This window comes from Haliotis rufescens, unplaced genomic scaffold, assembly GCF_023055435.1.
Source record: "Haliotis rufescens isolate VD_foot unplaced genomic scaffold, xgHalRufe1.0.p SCAF_13, whole genome shotgun sequence".
NCBI lineage: Eukaryota > Metazoa > Mollusca > Gastropoda > Lepetellida > Haliotidae > Haliotis > Haliotis rufescens.
The window spans coordinates 19,911,282-19,937,927 of NW_025963813.1; the positions used below are offsets into that span (position 1 = coordinate 19,911,282).

At 40.6% G+C, this 26,646-nt stretch overlaps 1 protein-coding gene across 4 annotated transcripts in view; it reads right to left on the reverse strand.

Moving 5' to 3' along the window:
• Positions 1 to 6,564: 6,564 nt before the first annotated feature.
• Positions 6,565 to 26,646, reverse strand: part of LOC124132271 (G-protein coupled receptor dmsr-1-like) — a 64,071-nt gene continuing 43,989 nt past the window's right edge. For 2 of the 4 annotated variants that reach the window (XM_048394306.1, XM_046496118.2), the window contains one exon: positions 6,565 to 10,982. In XM_048394306.1, the coding sequence (XP_048250263.1) occupies positions 9,775 to 10,878 (1,104 nt within the window). In that variant the 5' untranslated portion in view covers positions 10,879 to 10,982 and the 3' untranslated portion in view covers positions 6,565 to 9,774. Of the gene's footprint in view, positions 10,983 to 23,996; positions 24,030 to 26,293; positions 26,405 to 26,646 lie in introns of those variants that run through there. The other 2 variants (XM_048394305.1, XM_046496119.2) reach the window with 2 other exon arrangements.

Here is a 26,646-nt window from a genome sequence, read left to right on the forward strand (position 1 = left end):
ATGTTATATTTGTTTCAAGCTACACATAGGCAAATGGCCCCAGTATGTACTGATTATGTCCAAAACTATATTTCATGACACTTTCATGTCATTTTTTCATGATATATTTTGATATGTTACCCATGAGTGTAGAAAGGTCGAGTGTGATAACGGCGATATTTGCACCGGTGTTTCTCATGCTGACTGGCTAGTGGAAGCGATATGACGTCATATTGTTTCATTAATAAGAACAATTTGTCAAATTGTTCATGAGATCACAAATTGCTTACGTCATCTGAACAATAGTCTCACTTCAGTCGATATATATATATATATATATATATATATATATATATATATATATATATATATATACACTTCAGTGCACATAATGATTAAAACATCATATTCATTGAAACAAACCTTTCCCTACAAAAAACATATATCCCTATGGAGAAGAACAATATAAATAACACCTTACCTACAGCTTTGTGACACACTCATATCTACATAGTGTACGGGGGCTTTTGCGTCAAAACACTGAGTTACCCATGCTTGTCGTAAGAGACGATGACGAACGTGACGAAAACAACATTCAATCATTCTGTCATTTACACACGAGAGATCACTGAAAAAATATTCTTATTAGGACCCTAAACTTCTCTAACTATATGACAACGCTAACCCGTTCAGAGTTGCCTAACAGCAATGGAGTGAGCTGTGTTTGGGTCTGGGGATGGTTTAATATGCTCTAACACACATAAATATGTTTGAATTGAGAAATGTACAGGATAGTTGCGTCAGACATATTTCTCTATAAATGTTAACACCGTTGCTTGTTATTTAAGAATGTTCTTTAGAGGCAACCCAATATATGGAGACAAGTTATGATGAAAGGATTGCAGAAAGTGTTCTGTAGCACAAGTTTAACGTACATACGGAGAGAGCATAAACGTTGCAAGGGAAATGAATGGGCCAACTTGAGTGGACTGCAGAATGTAATTTTGGAGTAGACCCTAGAATAGGGGTTTGGAGTGGACCCTAGAATAGGGGTTTAGAGTGGACCCTAGAATGGGAGCTACGAGTGGATCCCAGACTTGACATTCTCTCTTGTATGACACCTATAGGTGCATGCTTTCATTCGATGACTGAACATCGTTTCCAGATAATTCACACAACTTTACGTATACGAGCTATCACAAAAGAGAGCGAGTGAGTTGTCACGCCTACTGACAGTTTTCAACCATGGCATTGCGCGTTTATTTTACTATGAAAAGTTCAAAGGATGGATCACACAACAAAACTTCTAATATGTACATATACCTTTTATGTTCTGTGACGCTGTCACACCAACAAATCGGTGTGTTTTATTGCTGGAACCCGACATCGGTGAGCTCCACACCATGAAAATCGCATCTCCCGTGCTCATATGATTCATTCTCTGCCAACACGCTAAGATCTGTCACTGTAAATGGGGTGTTTACAGAAAAGCGTAATTTCGTAGCGTTCAGGATAAGTACAGCAGTTTGTCCCGTGTCTAAGCACATTCTGTTCCCGGAGACATAGATGGAGTCTCTCAGCAAGGAAATCCTCTTGGAGAAATTACTCTTTCGCAACAGACTGTTAAATAATGAAACTGACCAATTTGTTGCCGCTTGAAAACGCTAAGTACGGCTTCATTTCCGATGAATAATATAGTTTGACGACTTGTCCTTTTGATAAAGTCATAACAGTCATCCTTACAGTATCGCGTGGAAAGACACTTACCATTAAAATGTGTAAGCTGGAAATGATAGGAAGTTGAGGTATTATCAATGTTTTGCTGCAATGTGAAGAAGAAATGTAATTGACATCCGATGTCTTATTACTTTTATATTCATATCTCCCTGTAGGGATTCCGGGGTAGCATTTGTCCCCAGAAGTCCATGTTTGTCGTAGGAGGAAACAATGGACTTGCAATCTTTTTCAACGGATGTCATCATACCCCGACGAAGTGGATCGATGACCATGATATCAATCACTGGATTGTCTGGTCCAGACTAGAATATTGACAAGCTGCCGTCATATAACCGGACAATTGCTGAGTTCAGTGATAAACAATAAACAAACGAACAAACAACATGAATTTTAAACTTTCTCGATTGTTCGTTCCTATTTCCTATTCTAGTTTGTTTTATTTCACTTAAGTATAAATATTAGATTGACTGTAAGAGACAGAATGAACTCAATTAAATATATTTCCCTGAGTTAACGCATTTACTTCATAATATACTAGATTGGGCTTGTTTACTTTACAAAGGCACGTGCATTTGACAATAATGCAAATTACAGCACAAACATGGAAACACACAAATGTGCCAAAATATTCCAATAAAGTGTCCCCAAAATATTTTCACTGCACTAAATAAACATAAAGCTCTTAAATTTTATATTCCTTTCATAATAACTTTAAGCAAAGACAAACGATTACTTATGAAGAAAAATTGAATTCTGGGTCATATTGCCATATGCCAAGTCTCAATCGGCCATGATGACTTAAGTTATTATGTACGGTAAGAATCAAGAAGATACATTCTTAAACACATGATCCGTCAAATAAGTGGATAAAGTTGCCTGACCATTATTTGAGACCCTCCAAGACTTCTACATCATGCAAGCTACACAGACATTATGATTGATATCATACTCATCAGCAGTTATCTCCCTTCTCATGAAGGTTGACAAGCTACTTCCTAGCTAGCGCGTGACACCCTCATTACACTCTCGGTAACATCGCTGCCCACAGTGCGGAAATTTACCTTCTAACCCAATGTGTAGTAACGTTTATACTTTTGTTTATGTCTTTGGGAATGCCATCATATTTTATTTTGAAAAAGTTTACGACTGACCATGTTTTCCAGATGAATTTACTTTGTTGTTTTAATAATCAGATTGGTTCGAGATTGCAAACTAACGGAAAATCAACCAACTTCTCCCTTACATTCTTACTATATCAATTAAAGATGATACTTTTAATGAAATAGAAATTCAAATTGACAAACAAAGAAGGTAATTTATCAGCGGTAAGTGTATTCGGCGTCACGATAATCGTCACTTGTTTGTAAACATAACGGTCATTCGGTTGCGAGTTCAACTCCAAGCATGGTTGGGGCCACCTATAACAGTGGGGAGTTTTGACGGGTGGCAGCGATAGTATAGAGAGCTCCGCGAACGGACTATCGCTGTGTGGAGCTTTGAAGGTTGAACATAAACTTAGCGCTTGAGCAAATCAAATGTAATGACCTTCAAACCGTGTGAAGGGATATAGACAATTTTAACCATGAGCTACTTTCCTTTTGCGCTTCATTTGTTGTTTTATCTGTTTAAAGTTTACGTAAGCGTTTAAGTCTTACATTATAAAATATATTATTGTTCAGACAATCTGAGTCACACTCATCCGCCAAATTTACTTATATTTTGTGCTTTATTTATTCTTTTATTATTCCTTTAAATATCAGTCCATAACACCAATATGGTTAACTTATCAATCATTCAGTGATCTTTGATGAACACGATTTCGTACAAGGATATTCACTTGAGTCAGAGATAGAAAAAATGCACCTAGTTTACAAAAGTTGCGTACTCTGTTAATAAAGCCAAATTAAACAAATGAGGTAACTAACATTTTAGAGTTAGACGAATATGTGTTAAGATTACTGGTCCAGAATAATGTAGGGTGTTCAAATACGAAAGTCTTGTCCAAGGGCAAGTAAACTTAAAACTTCTACCTGATTTTCAACTTGCCCTATCAGAGAAAAGAAGAACACTCTAATTTTAACAATACAACTTTATAACAGAAGCAACAGCTAACGGAAGTTGTGCAGCATAGCAAAATGACCAGGGAGGTACTTCATCTGCAGTTGACAATCCATGGATGCATGATGCAAGTTGAAAGTTAATACCGCAGATTTTCATACGTGCCCGAGGGCAACTACATCATATCTTCCCACTTGCCCGGCACTTCATTTTCATTGGACGGGCAAGTAGGGCATACTAACTGAATATATCTGTAATAATATTTATTGTCTATTGTACTACGAATCAGTGTATTTGCATGCTGAAATCTTGTAGCAAGCACAAGACATGTTGCTATTTCAACAAAGAATTAATTTCATAAAGAGTAAGTGAGTGAGTTGGGTGTAATGCCGTTTTTAACAGTATTCCAGTTATATCACGGCGTGTTAGCTTGATGTGGGAGGAAGGACCGAAGTGATGCAGGTCTCAGACGTTTACCACTTCGGTGAACCCACAAGCATAGGTATGGTGCTGACAAACCTAGAAACATAATCGGGGCGAACCGGGATTCGAACCCACAATCATAGGTTTCTGGCGTGCCCAAGGGACGTAACTCTGCACAGCAAATTGCGGCGCCTTAAGCGACTGGGCCACCCGTGCTCCCAATTTCATAAAGAAATAACTGATATGCCATTAGTTAAGTTTTATTTTCATTGGTAAACATCTGTTGTATTTTCGTTGAAAATGTTGACCCATTCCCTGAAAATCATACATTCTGTGTGCTTTTATTATTCTGATGATACATAAACATCTAAAGATTAGGAAATCTTTCTCCCATCAAACCGGATAATCTGGTCCAACTGCAAAAGATAAATAACACTTATGAGAACTCATAAGATATACTTCTAAAATGCCAACAATTCCTTACAATTACCATGCTTACATTTAGATATACTTGATAAATTTGATATGCATCTACAACTGCTAAGTTGAGTTTTAACGATCAAGTTTATTCATATCATACAAAATTCAGATTATATTTAAGTGAGGTCACTTTTCAGAGCTTAAAACAAATTTTCCAAGGATTTAATCATCATTATTTACATTATTTTTCAGGGCACATAACCATGATAGCATTATCATTATAATAATGGCACATATCTTTTTTATTAACACAGAAACTTCTATAAATGTCATTGCCCAAAATGATTACCCAGTCAGATTACAAGTATAGTCAAAAATTGCGAACAATTTACATTGCTACAATAGGCCTATTTCCCCTGGACACAAACATATTATTCTGTGACGTTCCTTATCAGAGCTGAACATTACAATGTATTGGGAAAGGCTCATAAATGTGTGCCATAACATTGTGTCGTCCACACACGGTGAGCATAAGTTCATTAGCAATTGAAAACTCCTTTTTTGACAACAAATAACTACAGATTTTCGACTGTTTCTGCTCACATTTCAACGTCATCATCATTGTACGTGTGGTGATTAAATGATCAGTATTGGCTTATCTACGTTGACAATTATACCAGCCTGTCAGCGAAGTGGGCTAAAAGTGAAAACTTACCTCGATTTATGAATGGGTAGCGGCCAGTTTGACATCGATCACAGGACGTCTTGACAACTGCTCAGACAAGCATAAACTTGCTATTCATGCTACCTAGCTCGAGTGTATAATGCATGTAAGATGTTACACCAGCGCGTACCGAGTATGATTAGCCGGGTTCGGTCCTACGTGGCACTGATATTACCATTGCGGTAAAACGTTGTTTGTCACCGGGAGTAGCCCCGGGACCTACTTACAGGCCGTATTACAAAGTGACGTCACTTACGGAAATACATAATTATAACAGAAGAAGCCAGAAGTTCAAGCGAGAAGAATGCGACTAAACACCAAATATAAGATGTGACACTCATTTAGATGGATGTAATCTACCAAATGACATATCCAGGAAGATGTTTATGTAAGTATCTGGAATAAATATTTTTTTAAAAAATGAATTTATCGCATAAAACAATCTCGGAATGAACAACACAACTTTTGATTGCGAAATCGCTAGTAGATCGCGGGACTATTTGGGCAAATCACTGGAGCTCACTGTTAAATATACGAGGATACGTTTAATTGATCTTATTACTACAATATACATTGATTGTAAACACATGACGTGTACGTAATATTCAATATTCTTGAACAGGTATAAAAACTATAATACGATTTCTTGAACGTTGGCGAAATCCGAACGACTCGATCGTTTACGACCGAGGCTGACTATTACGATGCCAATTGTATAGTGACTATCCATTGTATGATCAATATCCATTGTATGATATCTATTGCACTGTCACTATCCACGTTATGATATTTGTTGTATGGTCACTATCCACTGTATGATATCTATTGTATGCGGTGGGGTAGCTTAGTTGTTAATGCGTTCGCTCGTCACGCTGAAGGCCCGGGTTCTATTCCCCAATTGGGTACAATGTGTGAAGCCCATTTCTGGTGTCCCCCGCCGTGATATTGCTGGAATATTGCTAAAAGCGACGCAAAGTCCAACTCACTCACTCAGTCACTTTTGTATGACGACTATCCACTGTATGGGCACCATCCATTGTATGATATCGCTTGTATGGTCATTGTATGATATCCATTGTGCGGCCACTATCCTTTGTATGATCAGTCTTATAGTCAGACAGAACATGTGATATTCGATATTCATCATTATGGCGATGACTGCGCGGACCACGCACACTGTGTATAATAGATCCAAATTCCACGAGTCACAACAAACGAACATATGGTTTTGAATACGAAGTGGCAATGGGTTTTATTACAATTTCAAGTACATACATCCCAACCATTTTCATCATATGTGCAAAGTCACAAGTATACAGAGGCTGACAAAATTTAACTGAAGCATGTCCAAAAACTGATCTACTTGACTGCACACGTATGAACAAGGCACATGTATTACAATGTTATGAACAAGATTTAAGCTGTCAATAACAGAGAATGGGTGACGCAATATGAACTATCTGTGTACAAGGTATGAACGTTAAACACGGTGACTGACACTGGCATTAGCAGTCTACAGGCGAAGACTCAGACACAGTGTGACAGGCACGGTGTCTTCAGGAGAAAATTGCCGTTGCATGTGCATCTTCACCATTAAACTTCATTAAATCAACAAATATAATCAAGAGATAGATTTCAATTTTTCTTTCATGGAAGACAGGTACAATATTGCAATATATGCAAAAGAAAAAAAGAATGCAATGGCTTTAGATTCAAGAACAATGTAACTATAAATATAGTACGACCGTTTACATGTTGAATCAGCCAGATGAAGCCTATTCAGCAAATGTGCAGACATATCTCATCAGGAATAAGTATACTACATTACACAGTTCACACGTGCGGGTAACTAATCTTGGGAAAAGATGAGTACGACGAGCCACCACACGCTTTCTAACGAGAACTGATATTTCGGGAGATGTATACAGTAATGTACATGGGCCCTATGACAACACTTTTATACCAGAAAATATCGCACGTGTCAGGTAGTTTTCCAGCAAACATTCAGGGTGGTAAGTTTTGTAGCAGTGAAGATTCAATGTCACTATAAACTACATCCGGCGGTACTCTCTTCGCTTCCTTGTGTTATTCATTTCCATTGAATACGTGTTGTTTTCTAACCGTTGACTGGCAGTTTCTCTACAATCCACATATCGTCGTACAAACAATACGAGTTAAAAGATCTGTGATATATACAGACACAGCACAATGATATATACAGATGTAAACATTGTCTAAATGTTTAAACAATCTCTGAATCTATGTAAGAAGTATTACATCCTATGTGTTCGAATGAACAAATTTTATCAAAATATAAATCTCTCGAAAATATATATCTATGGAGGACACTTCGCTCTTCAAGAATAATTGTGATTTTGAAACTTGTACGATGAATTATGATTCAAAATGTGCTCCATAACAATGTGATATCAATTGCACTTACCACACAAATACCACTGGGTATATGTACAACATCTCAAACAACTTTATTTACACGAGGGGTATGAAAATGTCTGAAATATTCTTTGGTTATGTGACATATGCGAGTTACCTGATGTTTTGGCAAGGGGTCATTTCAGCCCAAACATCAGATAATCTCTAAACCAGTGATCCACTGAAGAACATTTCAAATAAGAGAAAACGATATATGTCTTGGTGTATTGCCATGGACAGTCTTTAAGAAACACGTGGCAATGACACAGGATATTGCATGAGATGCTCGCACAACATATACTTCATTACTTTGGAAGATTCAGATGAACAGAGCTTTATTACAAACCATGTGTCTCCATCATCCAGATCGTAAGTGTCCTCACATCTCTGTCTGACATAAAAATTATCATTTGTTGCCATGTGTACCATGAGTTCTGTGTCACTCTGATGTTTCATCATCTACATGGCTTGAATCCTCGTTATACTGACACACTGTAGTCCCCCAACACGCAAACAAATGTAAGAGAGCATGGTGCGTCTTTGTGTTTGATTTCAAATGGGGTTATGGTTAGTCATTGACTGTAGACGGAATACTATTTTGACAAGCCCTTTAGTATTGTATACATTGATATTAATTACATTTCGAGGGTGAAACCTTGAGCATTAAACATGATCATTAAGTCTCAAAATGTGATTGCTCCAACATCAGGACAAAGCGTAATATGAAATTAATGTTTTTGTTTTTACGATTAATAACATAATTTTATACTTCCTGTTGGCGTCCCATTAAAACAAGTCAATACATTACAGAAAACATCTTACAAGACCTAAAACTTGGGAAGGATTCTTACATATCCCATTTGTGTTGCGTTCAATACTACTTGTTTGACGTAAGTAATGTTTAGACCATTATTGTGAAAAACACTTGCTATGAAGTGTGTTTTAGTTCGATCTTTTTGGAGCATACGGGTTAATGAGAGAACGAAACTTTTGACAGCTACAGTTGAAAGACCAAACCACATTCTGAAATTGATCTAAATAAAATGAAATTGATCGAAATAAAACGTTACAAGAAATTGAAACCTTTTTTTGTCTTAAACATGTACATGTTCATAGAAGGTACAGTCGTTATGAAGATCAAAAGTGAGTAGAAAGATCTAATAGCGTCTTTTCAAGGTTTTGTTACAGAATGCGTAAACTAATACACTCAACTCGACCACTGCTACGTAATTTAATGTCTTATTGATATGTGAATAAAAACAATGTTTCAAGAAATGGCTGGATATAATAATTTTTTATTAAAACAGTTGATTCCGAAAAGGAAAGTAGCTGATGTTTGTATGGCACTGTTTGTAGAATACATACTGAGGAGTAACATTATACACGTAGTTCTCATTAATTACTCAATATGACGACCTCTATGTACAGTTTATAAAACACTGACTAGAAACCAATGCAGTTATAGAATATGATATATTATTTTGGGTAGTCATTCCATAATCCTACCATGAACGGCATGGTCATTGTATCGACTGAAACGAATATACAATTGAACACTTAGTTAGCTACGTGTCTTTCACAACAACTAAATGTTTGAACCAAAATGCTTGGGATTTATTGTTATGGACTTTTTAGTGGGGCAACCTTTCTTTAAATGTTTCGCTGCTCAGAAACTAACGTATATTTGAATAATCTTGACATGCCTATTTTTCTGTAAAATGTTCCCTGTCTGACGTTGGTATTTATTAGTTTTTAAACATCGAGCACCACCATAAGATCACCTGTGTACATGTTGGTCATGTGTAGTGTAAACGTTATAGACACCATCTGTGTTTTGGTGAGTTCATAGCACTTAATTCCCACATTTGCGTGCAAATATATTTCTCCCTGTTTCGTTTTCTCTTTCAATTTGATCTTAAATTAATAACAAATGCAGACAAGTTTGTAGTTCGGATCGCCAGTCCAAACAGTATAATGGTGGCCCACTGACGTACATGTCTCTAGTCTGCCAAGGTAGTCTTTGTTGGCGGTTCCTTCAAACACAACCGCTCCGAGGTCGTCCCACTCTCCTCTAAAGGTTTATGGAGGACAGATCGCCGAAGATACATTTCTAAAAACCTGGCTCGGAACTGTTGACTCATAATGCAATACAATACGAAATTAATGGCATTATTCAACAATGCTATGAAGTCCATGAGATCTCCTAAAAGTGTATACACATTGGCATAAAACCCAGGCATTGTTGCGCTGAGAAGAATCAAAATGCCCTGTGGAAACTCTGTGATGAGAAAAAGAATGATAACAACGAGTAACATCCTAGTGGTAGTGGCTTGTCGGGAATCTTTTTTAGACTTTTTACCGCTTGCTGATAATCTCCGTCGCCTTTCTCGATTTTTAACACTGAGAGTATAAACCAAAGAACCACTGAAAACTATCATTAATAGACACGGAACGAGTTTTGCCGTCACGGCGTAGTTTATCACATTGAACAAAACAATGGTTTTCGTCTGGTTGGTGGCAAGGTTTAAATCTTTGATCCCATACACTATAGTATTGTTATCCAGTGCTTGCCATTGGATCTCATTCGTAAGGTAGTTAGGTATGAGCACAACTGATGACAGTACATTCACAGCCAGTGTTATGCCTTTGACTTGGCGGATCCTCCGTTCTTTCGCTAGCGGACCGCGACTTGTTGATCTCATTTGAACAAATCGAAACACCGCTAATGACACACCTAACCAGTTTGAAATTGTATGTGTTGTGGCTGTTATATTAATAAGGAATAGCATGTACATGATCCAGTTATACGTAAACTTGTCTGGATTACCTTGGGCGTTAGCAGGTGGACAGTAGAAATGTATAGCAAACGGAATGTAGGGCGCCATGGTAAGGATATCGGACACTGCCAACCATGTGAGCAAAATGTTTGTTGGTGTGCGCATGTCACGTCGCGTCAGAATGGTGATGTTGAAGATGTTCGTGAAAACACCAAATATGCACACAACAACGCTGGCGTAACCATGGACACCGACAAACCAATTGTAAAACTGAAACAGGGCTGGTTGCGCCGGTTGCATGGCGACGTCTGACGCGTTGGCGGCCATATTGCTGTATGGAGTCTTTTGGAGTCTTCCAGTGTGGTCGATGACAGATCATGTCAAGATGAAGGTCGGCACAGTCCTGGAATCGTCACAGCTATTGCGACCATCTGTAACAAAATCAAAAGAGTTCTCTGATTTATTATATTTGACTGATTGTAATAGAAGAATCCTGCAATTAATGAATTATAGGAGCTTATGTGTCATGTGTCAGGATTACGTGTTATTATCTGGATATTATTTGTTGTACTTAGGGAACAATTCCCATGGACAAACCATGCCAGATAGGGAGAAACATAAAATATTGAATTTTGTTATTTCGTTTTCTGTATTCAAGACAAGTTTTGTACAATGTACCTGACATTAGATATTTATCGTTGTGTGAACGTTAATAATAGAACACCTCATTTAGTTCACGGCATTTATGCGGCTTTACTCACTGGATGGCCATTCCTGTCATGCTGCTAGCTTTCACTTCAGGTGAAATTATGATCGACCTAATTGCGAACAAATACCAGTAAACTAACTCGGATCCGACTGCAGCCACCAACATTACAATAATGTTAGTAAATCTTTCAGATGTCGGTGACAGTTTCAGGTAAGAAATAACATTTTCTGATTGATGGTATAAATATTCTTTGTTGACGGTATCGCAAGTTAACAAGAGAGGCAGATAGCGTGCACATGACCGTAAATGTTTGACGCTTTTTTAACTTGAACCATCTACATGTTACTCAGGCAGACACTGGTATAATATGATCCTCTTGTGAAGTATTTCAAGACTCATGATGAAAACAAGGCATTCCACAGGTTTTTTAAGGAGCCAAGGACGTGGGACATAATCGCAATGTCAGTGTTGATTTTGTTGATGGTTCTGTACTGCTGGACGGTACAGAAATGAGTGTCAACCAAGCGAAGTGTCATATCAAATGCTAAGTTTTTCAAGGAGAGGGTATCTGAACGACCACTGCATCGAGGTTATCCGCAGTGTGTTGAGAAGATCAGCAACACTGCAGAATCCTTCGCTTGGATCAGGTCTGCTGGCCTGAAAAGTGAAACAGAACTTCAAGGCTTTCTGTTTGCTGTTCAGGACCAGTCCCTTCCCACTCGGAAGCGTCAATGTGTGATTTTGCATCAAAATGTTAATATGAAATGTAGATTATGTAATTAATTTAATGAGACTGTCCAACACATTGTCAGTAGATGCCCAGCTTTGGCACAAAACAGTATCTTAAGCGAAATATGACACAGAGGTCCATCTATGGTACGACCCAGAATATGTAGAGGGTATCATGGAAAATGATAAATACAAAATTCTTTGGAATGGGCCCGTATACAGCCTCAGGCGTATCCAGGCCAACAAACTCGAATAATAATAATAATAATAATAATAATAATAATAATAATAATAATAATAATAACAAATCATAATAATAATATAGCGCTGTATATTATTATCCCGGTCAGTGTGCACTGGATATTCATTTTCAGATACTTTAGGAGCATACAACCCAGGTTCCCTGTGAAATAAGAATGTTAACAATCACAATACTATCTCATCCTAACGGATACCCATTCACTTCTGGATGAACAGAACCTTTTTTCAGCCAAAGTCACGTATGGGATTATACATCTATGTATTCGCCACATACATGGCTCTCGGAATTTCTGAGAGAGAATCATGGTGACCATGGCATTGTCCCAAATTAGGAGTTAGTGAGTGGATTAATACGTAAATATTGAATTCGCGTGCACATGTCCACTGCGAAGACACCCACATCAACCTGGTTATACGTCTTAACTAATTTCTGGTCAGACCTCGTGTCGTTGTTCATTTCACTTTAATGTTTGATGATCTACCGTTAGTAACTGTTGTCATACCTTTTCTCCTTGATATCAGTCATAGTCACGCAAAAGTTCTCAAGTAGTGTGTCTTTCAAAACGTATAATCATTAATTTCGCATCTTTCATATAACATGTCTGGAACAAGCAAATCAGATACGGGTGTAAAGTGCACCTGTATGAAAATGATACACAGTGGTGATCTTTTATCACCCATACGGATAGTCCAGTCGTCTGAGGCGCCGCAACTTTCTGTGCAGAGTTCGTGATACTTATTTATAAACACATGCCAACGATATTGTCGGAATCATACAATCGAGTCTGGGTTCAGATGAGATATCTTATTTAAGATAGACAGAGAGAAAGATAGACAGAGATAGTAGCACTTAGAAACAGAGAAAAAACTTTTGATTGCACTGTAACTTACCTGCCAATAATGTGTCTACCCCACGTGATGTTTTAATTGGTTATCAACGTACCAGCAGATGTCGGAGTTGTTTAAGCTGGATTTTTCTATCCGTTGAACGCAGTAAAGCAATGTTAAAAACGACGCCCGAAAACCACTTGGGGATATGTAGATAAAAGCGACAAAAATCACTTCCATAATTATATGAAATCTCTGCTAAAAGCAAAGCGATTGTAGGATTCAATATGTATCATGAACATGTTCATGAATCACTGTCAAATAGCGATGACACCGGGTGTTCTTGACCAATCGGTTGCACTCGTTACAAACACATGCAACTGCAAGTCACTTGTTCACCTGAAAAAACACGGGGACATATCGAACAAGTCAAAGTAGGAAATTGCATCAGACATCATATCTTTTCACCGATGCATCAAATTTCTCGAAATGACCTCACATGTCTACCATAAAACTGTTTGTTGTAACCTTGATCAAACAACCCTTCAGCAAGGGATTTATAACGGTGTCCGAAACTTCGTAGAAGATGTAAGAAATCACTAATTTGACGTAATCTTAGTATCAGGGAATTGTGATGAGAATACGTACACATTAACATTGGGAAAAGTGTTCACGTTGTATTTTGATTTGTTAACACAAATTAATATCTGGACACAAAACATGCTCTCATCGTTCAGGAAACAAAAACATACTTGAGTTGTATTTTCAAAGAATTTATCATGGTCGAAACATACTTACAATGCTTCATTACAGGCTAAACGGGTATTGTTCTCGGTTCTAAAATCCCTTTCATCACTTAAACCTATTCCACTGAAACTATTTTTTAAAATATTCGATACTAAAATTGCTCCAATTATGTTATATGGGGCTGAAATGTGGAGTTTTGAAAACTGCAAAGAAATAGAAAGTAGCCATATACTTGAATTGTAAACGTCTGCTAGGTGTTAAAACGTCTACTCCCAATCATGTTGTGCGAGGGGAGTGTGGAAGATACCCACTGTACATTTCTGCGTATAAACGCTGTATAAAATATTGGTGTAAACTTATGTCCCTCCCAAATTCACGATATCCTAGGAAAAGTTATGATATGTTATTTCAGCTAGCCACACATGGTAAAACTAATTGGGCTACAAAAGTCAAAACTCTTTTATACAGCCTTGGATTTGGATATATATGGGAGAACCAATATGTTATTTGCCCCGAATCATTTATTTCCGAATGTGAAGATCGGTTAAAATTTGCTTACGAACAGGACTGGCATTGGTCTTTAGCAAATAGTTCTAAAATGTTCCATTATATACTTTTCAAAAATTCATTTAGTCTAGAGTTGTATTTGTCTGCTATCACTATCAACAAATTTCGTGTTGCACTAGCCCAGTTTCGTTGTAGCTCCCACACTCTCCATATTGAGACTGGTAGATACGTTAATACTCCACGAGAGCAGATATTGTATAATTGCAACCAAAGATATGTCGAGAATGAATATCATTTTTTATTAATTTGTAACGCTTATGATGAACTCCGTCTTCAGTATTTACCACAGAAGTATTTTGTACATCCTACTCTTGCTAAATTCAATATGCTTATGGCTGTAAACAATGAAACTGTTATTAGAAATTTTGCAACTTTTATATACCATGCTATGAATGTTAGACTCCAAACACTTAGCCTATAAATGTTAATGATGGACCAAATATTGTACCATGGGCCGCTGGCCTACACATGTACATGAATAAAGAATTGAAATTACTTCTTGACAGTGTATACAGATGATTTTTGGCAGTCTACTCTGTCATAGGTTTTAGAAGTAAAGTGTTTCACGTGGATGCATTAATTTGTTTATGGATAAAAAAAATGTTTAAAGGTGTATCAGTGGTCATCCTAATTGAACGGGGACTACACTGTTTAAAACAATTAAAGGTCACGGTCGTTAGTACTGCCACAGTGAACATTGTGATGTTAAATAATTTTAATTCATGTTCCAGAATGAAAAGGATAGTGGAAATTATGTATTTATATATTATGTCTCTACTCGTTTTGTAACATTATAATCTTATCGGTGAGCGGGGAACGGAGCTGTGTGGCTGGGAATATACAATGTCTATGCGCACACAGTTATGTGTATTTACATCACGTTTATAAACGTCAAGACCGCTGAAAAGCAATCGTAGATCTGTAAAATGGCATCTTTGTCAGACATCACAAGTCATCTTAACATGTTCCAGTGAGTATATCATACTGAAGTATACCGTAGATCGTCAGTTCACAAAACTAACCTTGCTAAATATGTCAGATACTTAATAAATATGACACAACTAATTTCAAAATGGCTTGTGATGAGATAGATGAAACGATTTTTTCGTCACTTCACGACAGACAAAACCGTGGGCAGGCCTAATGAAACGTACCCTTTTCGTAACAACGTATGGACATGTCCAGATCGAAGATCATCAGTAACGTAGGATGCATTAGAAAACCTACAACTCTTCAATTAGATTAACCATTTTAAATCTCTCTTAAACCCTACAGTTGATAAAGATTATAACCCTTTCGAGATCCATGTAAAAACATAACTCTACCGATTGTCATGAATGCAAAGATGCTGATGAATGTCTTGGAAGTGAGATTTTAGCTGAAGAAATTGTATTGTATTTAAAAAGGTCAATCGTCTGGCGTAGACGAAATACCCGTTGGTGCATTCAAAAATAAACCGCGTGTCTTATTGCTACCTCTGGTAAAGAAATCTATTTAATCGTATTCTTGACTCTGGACATTTTCCTGAACATTGGAACGTTGGATTAATCGTTCCCGTGCACACATTAGGTGATAAGAATGAAACAAATAATGACAGAGGAATATCATTATTGAACACTTTAAAAAAATATTCAACACGATAATAGATGATCGTGTTAAAACGTCGATATCCACACAAAATTTGTTGTCAGAATGTCAAGCAGGATTCAGAGAAAATTATGTTAATTCTGACCAGGCCTTTACTCTTTATTCATTAAATTAATTCACAATCTAGGGGAAAAGGTGGTAAATGTTACTGTATATTTGTAGAAAAGCCTTTGACTCTGTCGATAAACTGAAGTTATTGTATTTATTGCTTAAATCTGGTATTTACGGGAAACTTAATCGATTATTACAAAATGTTAAAAAATATCAATGCATCTGTACAAGTTAAGAGGTATGCAATGACTGATATGCTTACATCAGAAATAGGCGTTAGACAAGGCTGCATATTGTCACTTGTTCTGTTCTTAGTGTATGTTGAAGAATTAGTTAAAGGGACAATCTCTTACGATAGTAGGGGAGTATTTTTTGACGATGCCATCTATGACTTATCAACACTGTTGTTAGCCGACGATGCTGCTATATTTGCTGACTGTTGTGTTATCACAGAAGGCGACTGATGGCCTATTGTCACTTATTTAAGCTATCTCTATTATTGTATCATATATTTCGGAAAAGAACAGCCCGTTTGTGAGGAAATGTCTTTTGTAATTTGTATTGTACAGTACATATTGAGGTGCGCTCATTGCAACATTTACGCCTTAATTTAAACATGATGTAGCATTTGTCTTTTGGCCACATATACGAATACACCGTCTGTCTGTATGAAATTCTTCAATTGGCTATGTCATAATAAATATGAGGTTTGTTGAAACATACTTTTGTTGAGTCAGGAGAACGGGCTTCAACTGTTACTTAGTTGTATAAACGTGAACTTTCATAATTCGGAACACTGTCACATAAAGATATCTGTTATTTAAGATACGAGTATGACGTCAAAATTTACATGTACGACTTAATCCATTGTTTCGAATAGAGTGGGTTTCAATAGAAAATTCACCACAATTAACCATGCACGAAGACTCTAGATGACATGTTTTTATCTATTAAATATAGCATGAAACTAAAAATCCCAACCAAAGTCATGACAATCATTACCATAATCAAGTTAATATCGAACGATAAACCAGTGATAAACAACGTGTACAAGCATGAGGGGAGACAAAAATATGAAAAATATTATCATTTAACTGCATTTAGCATTTCAGGACGTGTTGGAGAACGTGTTGGGGAGCTAAAAAGCAGACATATAGGTGCCTGACTATCTGTTATCACAATGGACAACGATTACTGACCTTCTCCACCTAGAATGTGTGGCGTCCGGCTATCTACCACGAAGTCCAAAATACCACAGCCAGTAATTCTAGACATTTATTGAAGGGAGTTCCGTCCCTGTCCAAGGTAAGTTGCTAAAGACCGATCACATTGCTGGTCACAATTTAGGCTAGAGCTTTGCCAAACAATAAAAATATAACTGGGTCGAGGAGTGTTGACCTAACCTGGGTGCTCTGACATTATAATGGAAAGACTTGGATCTTACGATGATTCTAGTGGAGATTGAATGCACCAAACCTGAGAACTGGATCGATTCCTAGATTGCTTTTCTCAACCATTGCCACATGGAGTGGACATGCAGGCAGAAACATAAATGTATCAAACGTGCGATCACTTGACTTGTTCACAATTATATTCTATGACTAAAAATCAATTTGGCAATGCATCAAACAAATATACTCCAACGGATTGTGTACTGCATCGTCTTGTCGTTATCTAGCTTTCATACAGAATATGTAAAAATACTGTTTACAAATTAAGAGAACAAAAGAGAGACAGAGAGGTAGACAGAGATAACATAAATAGACAACGACATAGACAGACACATATAGAGACATAGAGAGGGTCATATATATATATATATATATATATATATATATATATATATATATATATATATATATATATACTGAATCGCAAAGGAAACGCCACCCCGAGTAACATTGCATGAAAAGTTGTCATTTACATATCTGGGTAATTTTTGTCAAGGTTTCTGACATTTCACATTACCTTGTCCGGAAAAATGAAATTTGATGATAAAAAACAAAACAGATAACAACAAAACCGATCGCCCAAACGCATCACGGCAACGGCCATGGTAACCCGATGCACGTGAGTTCCGAGCAAATTGAAATGAACGTGCGTTCCCCCATTCATTTCTTGCCCTATAAAAAGCCATCCAGATCGGACAACATTCATTCGTTATTGAATTGCGAGCACATGCCATGATTGACAAGAGGTCAGCGACACCAAGCCCTTGGACGATTGCAAGGTGGAAAAACCGCCAGGCAAGAAGCCAAATTGAATGCATTTCAAGTCCACGTAAGGACCATATACAGGCTCCAGCAACGGTACCAGACCACCAAAACTACAGATGACCGACCACTTAGTGGAAGACCAAGGGTCACCACCCGACGACGGGATCGTCAGATTACATTAAGATCGCTTTGTTTCTGCTGCGGAAACTGCTCGACAGACCATGGGGACACACCAGCGACACTTTAGTGCGGACACCATGCGTCGACGATTGACTAGCAGACACCTCCACTGTCCCAGACCACACCAAGGACCCATTCTGACACCACGTCGTCGCTGGGACCGTATTCAGTGGGCAACACAGTACCACCACCAGCATTGGCGCCACTAGCAGTGGAGAAGAGTCCTACTGTATCTCATTACTGTACAGCAGATGGAAGGGAGATAGTCTTTCGAAGCCGTGGGGAACGTTATTCAGATACTTTTGTTGCTGAGTGGGGTGGTCCGAGCATCATGGTGTGGGGTGGAATTGATCTTGCACAGAGGGTGGGCCCTGTGGTTTCTCAGAACATCGGTCCAGGGAGAGGGAATGGTGTCATAGCAGCATGTATCTGGGTAAACCGAACTGTACCTGCGAGTCTGAAATCTCAGTGTTAGTTGCAGATATGTGTATGGAGTGATGCATCCTGGCATCCCAGAGAGACGATGAAGCACATGGATGATTTTGTCTGGTGCATTTACCTGTGTACACCTGACTGCACCTGGAGACACGAACTACACATGTATGTGTCAGGTGCATTTACCTTATAAACCTATTTGTGTCCTGGATAACCTACACAAAATGACTTTGCATGCCACAAACTAAACACTTTCTCACGCAACTGATTGCTCATCTGTCTCAGAACTGCCAGCTTGTGATTCCAGCATACACATATTTCCTCTGAAAGTCCAGCAGTACACGCAGCACATCTAACACAGGCGTAGGTAGGATACCTGCAGGTGTGTACGTCATTGACCTCATATTTATAAGTAGAGCATACATGTACGTCACAAAATTGTCACTGTTAATTCATAATTGAAAACAACATGTGTTGTACGAATGTTTAATATTAATTGCCAGAAAACACCATGCTCATACGATGAACATTTAAGTGTAGGTGTGTAGGGGTGTCATTGGAGGGTGTGGGTGTGTAGGGGTGTCATGGGAGGGTGTGGGTGTGTAGGAGTGTCAGAGGAGGATTTGGGTGTGTAGGGGTGTCAGAGGAGGATTTGGGTGTGTAGGGGTGTCAGGGGAGGGTGTGGCTGTGTAGAGGTGTCAGGGGAGGGTGTGAAGGGGTGTCAGAGGAGGATTTGGGTGTGTAGGGGTGGGAGGGGAGGGTGTGGGTGTGTAGGGGTGTGAGGGGAGGGTGTGGGTGTGTAGGAGTGTCAGAGGAGGATGTATGTGTGTAGGGGTGTCAGAGGAGGATTTGGGTGTGTAGGGGTGGGAGGGGAGGGTGTGGGTGTGTAGGGGTGTCAGGGGAGGGTGTGGGTGTGTAGGAGTGTCAGAGGAGGATGTATGTGTGTAGGGGTGTCAGAGGAGGATTTGGGTGTGTAGGGGTATCAGGGGGTTTGTGGGTGTGTAGGGTTGTCAGGGTTTTTGTTGGTGTGTAGGGGTGTCAGGGGAGGGTGTGGCTGTGTAGAGGTGTCAGGGGAGGGTGTGGGTGTGTAGGGGTGTCAGATGAGGATTTGGGTGTGTAGGGGTGTCAGGGGAGGGTGTGGGTGTGTAGGGGTGTCAGGGGAGGGTGTGGGTGTGTAGGGGTGTCAGGGGAGGGTGTGGGTGTGTAGGAGTGTCAGAGGAGGATGTATGTGTGTAGGGGTGTCAGAGGAGGATTTGGGTGTGTAGGGGTATCAGGGGGTTTGTGGGTGTGTAGGGTTGTCAGAGTTTTTGTTGGTGTGTAGGGGTGTCAGGGGAGGGTGTGGCTGTGTAGAGGTGTCAGGGGAGGGTGTGGGTGTGTAGGGGTGTCAGATGAGGATTTGGGTGTGTAGGGGTGTCAGGGGAGGGTGTGGGTGTCAGGGGAGGGTGTGGGTGTGTAGGGGTGTCAGGGGAGGGTGTGGGTGTGTAGGGGTGTCAGGGGAGGGTGTTGGTGTGTAGGGGTGTCAGGGGAGGGTGTGGGTGTGTAGGGGTGTCAGGGGAGGGTGTGGGTGTGTAGGGGTGTCAGAGGAGGGTGTGGGTGTGTAGGGGTGTCAGGGGAGGGTGTTGGTGTGTAGGAGTGTCAGAGGAGGATGTGGTTGTGTATGGGTGTCAGGGGAGGGTGTAGGTGTGTAGGAGTGTCAGAGGAGGATTTGGGTGTGTAGGGTTGTCAGAGGGTTTGTGGGTGTGCAGGGGTCTCAGGGAAGGGTGTGGGTGTGTAGGGGTGTCATGGGCGGGTGTGGGTGTGTAGGAGAGTCAGGGAGGATGTGGGTGTGTAGGGGTGTCAGGGTTTGTTTTGGTGTGTAGGGGTGTCAGGGGAGGGTGTAGGTGTGTAGGGGTGTCAGAGGAGGATTTGGGTGTCAGGGGGTTTGTGAGTGTGTAGGGGTGTCAGGGGAGGATGTGGGTGTGTAGGGGTGTCAGGGGAGGGTGTAGGTGTGTAGGAGTGTCAGAGGAGGATGTGGGTGTGTAGGGATGTCAGGTTTTTTTTGGGTGTGTAGGGGTGTCAGGGGAGGGTGTAGGTGTGTAGGAGTGTCAGAGGAGGATGTGGGTGTGTAGGGGTGTCAGGTTTTTTTTAAAGGTGTGTAGGGGTGTCAGGGGAGGGTGTTGGTGTGTAGAAGTGTCATGGGAGTATTTGGGTGTGTAGGGGTGTCAAGGGGTTTGTTGGTGTGAAGGGGTGTCAGGGGAGGATGTGGGTGTGTAGAGGTGTCAGGGGAGGGTGTGGATGTGTAGGGGTGTCAGGGGAGCGTGAGGGAGTGTCTGAGGAGGATTTGGGTGTGTAGGGTAGTCAGGGGGTTTGTGGGTGTGAAGGGGTGTCAGGGGAGGGTGTGGGTGTGTAGAGGTGTCAGGGGAGAGTGTGGATGTGTAGAGGTGTCAGGGCAGGGTGTAGGTGTGTAGGAGTGTCAGAGGAGGATGTGGGTGTGTAGGGGTGTCAGGTTTTTTTTGGTGTGTAGGGGTGTCAGGGGAGGGTGTTGGTGTGTAGGAGCGTCAGAGGAGGATGTGGGTGTGTAGGGGTGTCAGGGGAGGGTGTAGGTGTTTAGGAGTGTCAGAGGAGGATGTGGGTGTGTAGGGGTGTCAGGGGAGCGTGAGGGAGTGTCTGAGGAGGATTTGGGTGTGTAGGGTAGTCAGGGGGTTTGTGGGTGTGTAGGGGTGTCAGGGGAGGGTGTGGGTGTGTAGGAGGTGTCAGGGGAGGGTGTGGGTGTGTAGAGGTCTCAGGGGAGAGTGTGGATGTGTAGAGGTGTCAGGGGAGGGTGTAGGTGTGTAGGAGTGTCAGAGGAGGATGTGGGTGTGTAGGGGTGTCAGGGTTTTTTTTGGTGTGTAGGGGTGTCAGGGGAGGGTGTTGGTGTGTAGGAGTGTCAGAGGAGGATGTGGGTGTGTAGAGATGTCAGGCTTTTTTGGGGCGTGTAGGGGTGTCAGGGGAGGGTGTAGGTGTGTAGGAGTGTCAGAGGAGGATGTGGGTGTGTAGGGGTGTCAGGGTTTTTTTAAAGGTGTGTAGGGGTGTCAGGGGAGGGTGTTGGTGTGTAGTAGTGTCATGGGAGGATTTGGGTGTGTAGGGGTGTCAAGGGGTTTGTTGGTGTGTAGGGGTGTCAGGGGAGGATGTGGGTGTGTAGAGGTGTCAGGGGAGGGTGTGGTTGTGTAGGGGTGTCAGGGGAGCGTGAGGGAGTGTCTGAGGAGGATTTGGGTGTGGAGGGTAGTCAGGGGGTTTGTGGGTGTGTAGGGGTGTCAGGGGAGGGTGTGGGTGTGTAGAGGTGTCAGGGGAGAGTGTGGATGTGTAGAGGTGTCAGGGGAGGGTGTAGGTGTATAGGAGTGTCAGAGGAGGATGTGGGTGTGTAGGGGTATCAGGGGAGGGTGTAGGTGTGTAGGAGTGTCAGGTTTTTTTTGGTGTGTAGGGGTGACAGGGGAGGGTGTTGGTGTGTAGGAGTGTCAGAGGAGGATGTGGGTGTGTAGGGGTATCAGGGGAGGGTGTAGGTGTGTAGGAGTGTCAGAGGAGGATGTGGGTGTGTAGGGGTGTCAGGTTGTTTTTGGGTGTGTAGGGGTCTCAGGGGAGTGTGTGGGTGTGTAGGAGTGTCATAGGAGAATTTGGGTGTGTAGGGGTATCAGGGGGTTTGTGGGTGTGTAGGTGTGTAGGGGTGTCAGAGGAGGGTGTTGGTGTGTAGGGGTGTCAGGGGGTTTGTGGGTGTGTAGGGGTGTCAGAGGTAGGTGTTGGTGTGTAGGGGTGTCAGGGGAGGGTGTTGGTGTGTAGGGGTGTCAGAGGAGGATGTGGGTGTGTAGGGGTGTCAGGGGATTTGTGGGTGTGTAGGGGTGTCAGAGGTAGGTGTTGGTGTGTAGGGATGTCAGAGGAGGGTGTTGGTGTGTAGGGGTGTCAGAGGAGGGTGTTGGTGTGTAGGGGTGTCAGGGGAGGGTGTGGGTGTGTAGGAGTGTCATGGGAGGATTTTGGTGTGTAGGGGTGTCAGGGGAGGGTGCTGGTGTGTAGAGGTGTCAGGGGAAGGTGTAGGTGTGTAGGGGTGTCAGGGGGTTTGTGGGTGTGTAGGGGTGTCAGGGGAGGGTGTGGGTGTGTAGGGATGTCAGAGGTGGATGTTGGTATGTAGGAGTGTCAGAGGAGGTTGTGGATGTGTAGGGCTGTCAGGGGGGGGGATTTGTAGGGGTGCCAGGGGAGGGTGTTGGTGTGTAGAGGTGTCAGGAGGTGTGTGGGTGTGTAGGGGTGTCAGGGGAGGATGTGGCCGTGTATGAGTGTCAGAGGAGTGTGTGGGTGTGTAAGGGTGTTAGGGGGTGTGTGGGTGTGTAGGGGTGTCAGGGGAGGATGTGGGTGTGTAGGAATGTGAGAGGAGGGTTCGGGTGTGTAGGGATGTCAGGGGAGGGTTTGGGTGTGTAGCTGTGTCATGGGAGGGTGTGGGTGTGTTTGTGTGTCAGGGGATGCTCGTGGCAGATATTTCCAACGTAATACAGCACATTTTCCACAAACATGTAGTGTTTTTATTAATTTCAGACATTTCACTTTTGTCGATGCAAATGTTCGCAGTACACAACACAACTCTGACATACATGAATCAGTATTTATCCAGAATTACTCGAATCTGAATAAAGACATCTTTTTAATAGTGTGTCTCCAACGTTGAGATATACCACTTTCCGGTTCACAAATACAAATAACAGAACGCCGGAATACTAGAAAAGCATCTGGCATAACACATACAAGCACACAAGGAAACACATCAGCTTTGAAATGGATACCTGAAGTCCTTTTCGGTTCGTTCTTAGGTGGCATAACCGTAATCACGGTTCACTCTCTTAATAATTACAGTTGCCATATTTTCAAAGACAATTTCGCCTCAATCCATTGAACACGTCTTATAATGGCACAGTGTTGATGCCTATCGAACATGATCATTCTATGAATCTTGTTAGGATTCAATTTGACCCGAATGATTCATCCATGTGCGGACGTTTGTCGTCCACATACAAATTATAAAGCCATGTTTTGCCAGACAATTACATATGCATTAAATTTTGTTTTCATTTACTTACAACAATATGCCTTGGTAATATGACACTTGACCCTCTTCATTGCGACGACCATATTCTGTTACGATGTAATAGTGACTGATATCAGTCCAAATGTGTTGATATTATCGTTGGGAAGACCAGGTCAGTCATTGCAGTGGACCTTGGCCATGTTTATACTGACTGATCCAGCTGACTAGATGACGAGAAGACATGCGTGACGTCGCCTCATGCTGTCACATTTTTCTGCTGGACCACGACTGTTGGTCTTCATCATATGTGAAGTTACCGTAGCTATCAGAAAGCGTGAGCCATGATTTACCACAGGCATTGTAATATATAGTCATGAATGATGTCGTAATATGTACACATTCAAGAAATATCATTGAACAATACATACAGGAGAATATATTATATTAGTACCCAAGAAAGAGCTATAATATGTTGTATACAGAAGCTGTAAATGGCAAGATTAATTGAGTATCCAAGGTTAAAAATACCTTATATAAATTTGGTTTCGGCTATGTTTGGGAAAACCAACCAGTTTCTTATCCAAAACCATTTGTAATTGAATATGTGTCACGATTAAAATATATACATGAACAAGAACGGCATTCAGATATTGCTAGTAGTCCGAAAATGCATATCTATTCTTTTAATAATTATTTGTGTTGAACCGTATCTTCTAAATATCAATATTGATAAATGTCGTACTGCGCTTTCCCGATATCGTTGTAGTTCTCATACACTCCATATTGAAATGGGTAGATATCATAATGTCCCAAGAAACCAAAGACTTTGTAACCTCTGTACCTTTGGTCTTATCGAAAACGAATACCATTTTCTGCTAATTTGTGAAACATATAACAATCTTAGAAACAAATATTTATCATCCAAAACTGGCTCCCACAGGAGATATCGCTTGGGTGAGATCAAGCGATATCTACACTGTAGATATCGCTGCAATGAAATTGCATCAAAATGCTTTGCAGACCATTGTGACATCATTGGTTACCATGACGTCACAATCAAATGACATCACTAATGGCTCTGCTGCTGCAGCTACTTTTTACACTTAAGACACTGCTTATTACTTTCTACAAACTGAAGAAGTTGGAAGAATGATGTTGGATGATAAATATAATCTCACCTTTGTGTCTTTTGATATCAAATATATCAAAAACCTCGGCAAGACTCGGAGTTTTCCCACTTTTATCAACTTGTGTTGATATATTTGATATCAAAAGACACTCGGGTGAGATTCTCTATATGCCGGAAAAATATTATGTCCATCCTACATTACTTAAACGTAACATATTGTTGTCATCATGCCATGTTGAAACCATGAAAAACCTCTCATTATATATTATTCCATGCCATGAATATCAGAAGCTCGTTTATGTCTATTGTGTTCTTGACTATCTAAATGTACAATGGGCCGATGGCCTACAGTGCGAAATGAATAAAGAAATATCAATATTAGTGTTTTTACAATACAATGCATGTCATATATTAGCCTCTATAACAAAAGAGTAGCATGTAACGGGCGCAGTCCGTTGTATTTGTAAACTGTCAGTCAAAAGCTTCATTAGTCAAACAGGCCAAAATTAATATCATTATTCAAGCTGAATACAGCATGTTGCAAAATATGAATGTAAAGGAGCCCTACTTGACACATACATTCATATCACTTACCATGTACATCATTTGATAAAAAAGCGGTTTGGTAGCCTTCTCCCTTCAGACCTGGTTTCGAGCCCCAACATTAATACAAATAGTGAAGCCTATTTCTGATGTACGTCGCCGATATACATGTATGGCTTGTTATTGCTAGAAGCGGCTTCGAGCCGTACCCACTCGCTTACTCACTCACCAATTGACACACACATCCATATCACATAAAGACCAGTCTTAATACATGCAAATGTACCATATATTTCCAAGGTTCAATGAATAGAAAAAGATCAGTATTTGTATCTGCAGCTCTGATATAAATCCATGTGATAACTTCAGTTCTTCGCCTGATAGTTAGACATGTACACGATTGTCTGGTCAGTGAAATGACATTTACATGCCATAGTTTGAATAAATCCCGTGACAATAAATTATTATAACAAATGAGAAAAGTCAAGATTAACTTACGGTCTTTGCCTTTCGCTTGTAAGAAAGATAATGTTCAAGGGTCTCCTTTGCTGGGATAGATACGCTTAACCTTTAGCACAAATATCTCGACACAAGCCGATAGCAAAATATATAGACCAGAGCTTTTATAAGCAATAGCGCTAAAGTTGTGAACCGTATGCCGTGGTGAATATACGTACCGCATTCCCGGTTTTCTTTTCCCAAACATTCTGGCAGGATATCATAACAGAGCCCTTCCGGGGATGTGTCTGGCCTACAGGTAACGTGGCGCTATGTGAGACTGGTGTGCGCTGTCAAGAACAGGTGGACATTCAGTTTGGTAGAATCGGAGGAGAATGTTATCATTTTCCTATTCAGCCTTATTTATCAACGAAGGGAGATATTCATTTCCTCGTCCTCTAATTAAAAACGCCTGCCATGTGAATAGAACCAAGTTTTACCTACTTCTAGGCTACCTAATCTTACAGGTAATACACCTTCTTTAAATCATGACATTGACATATAATAAAGGATAACAACTTGTTACCGAAAA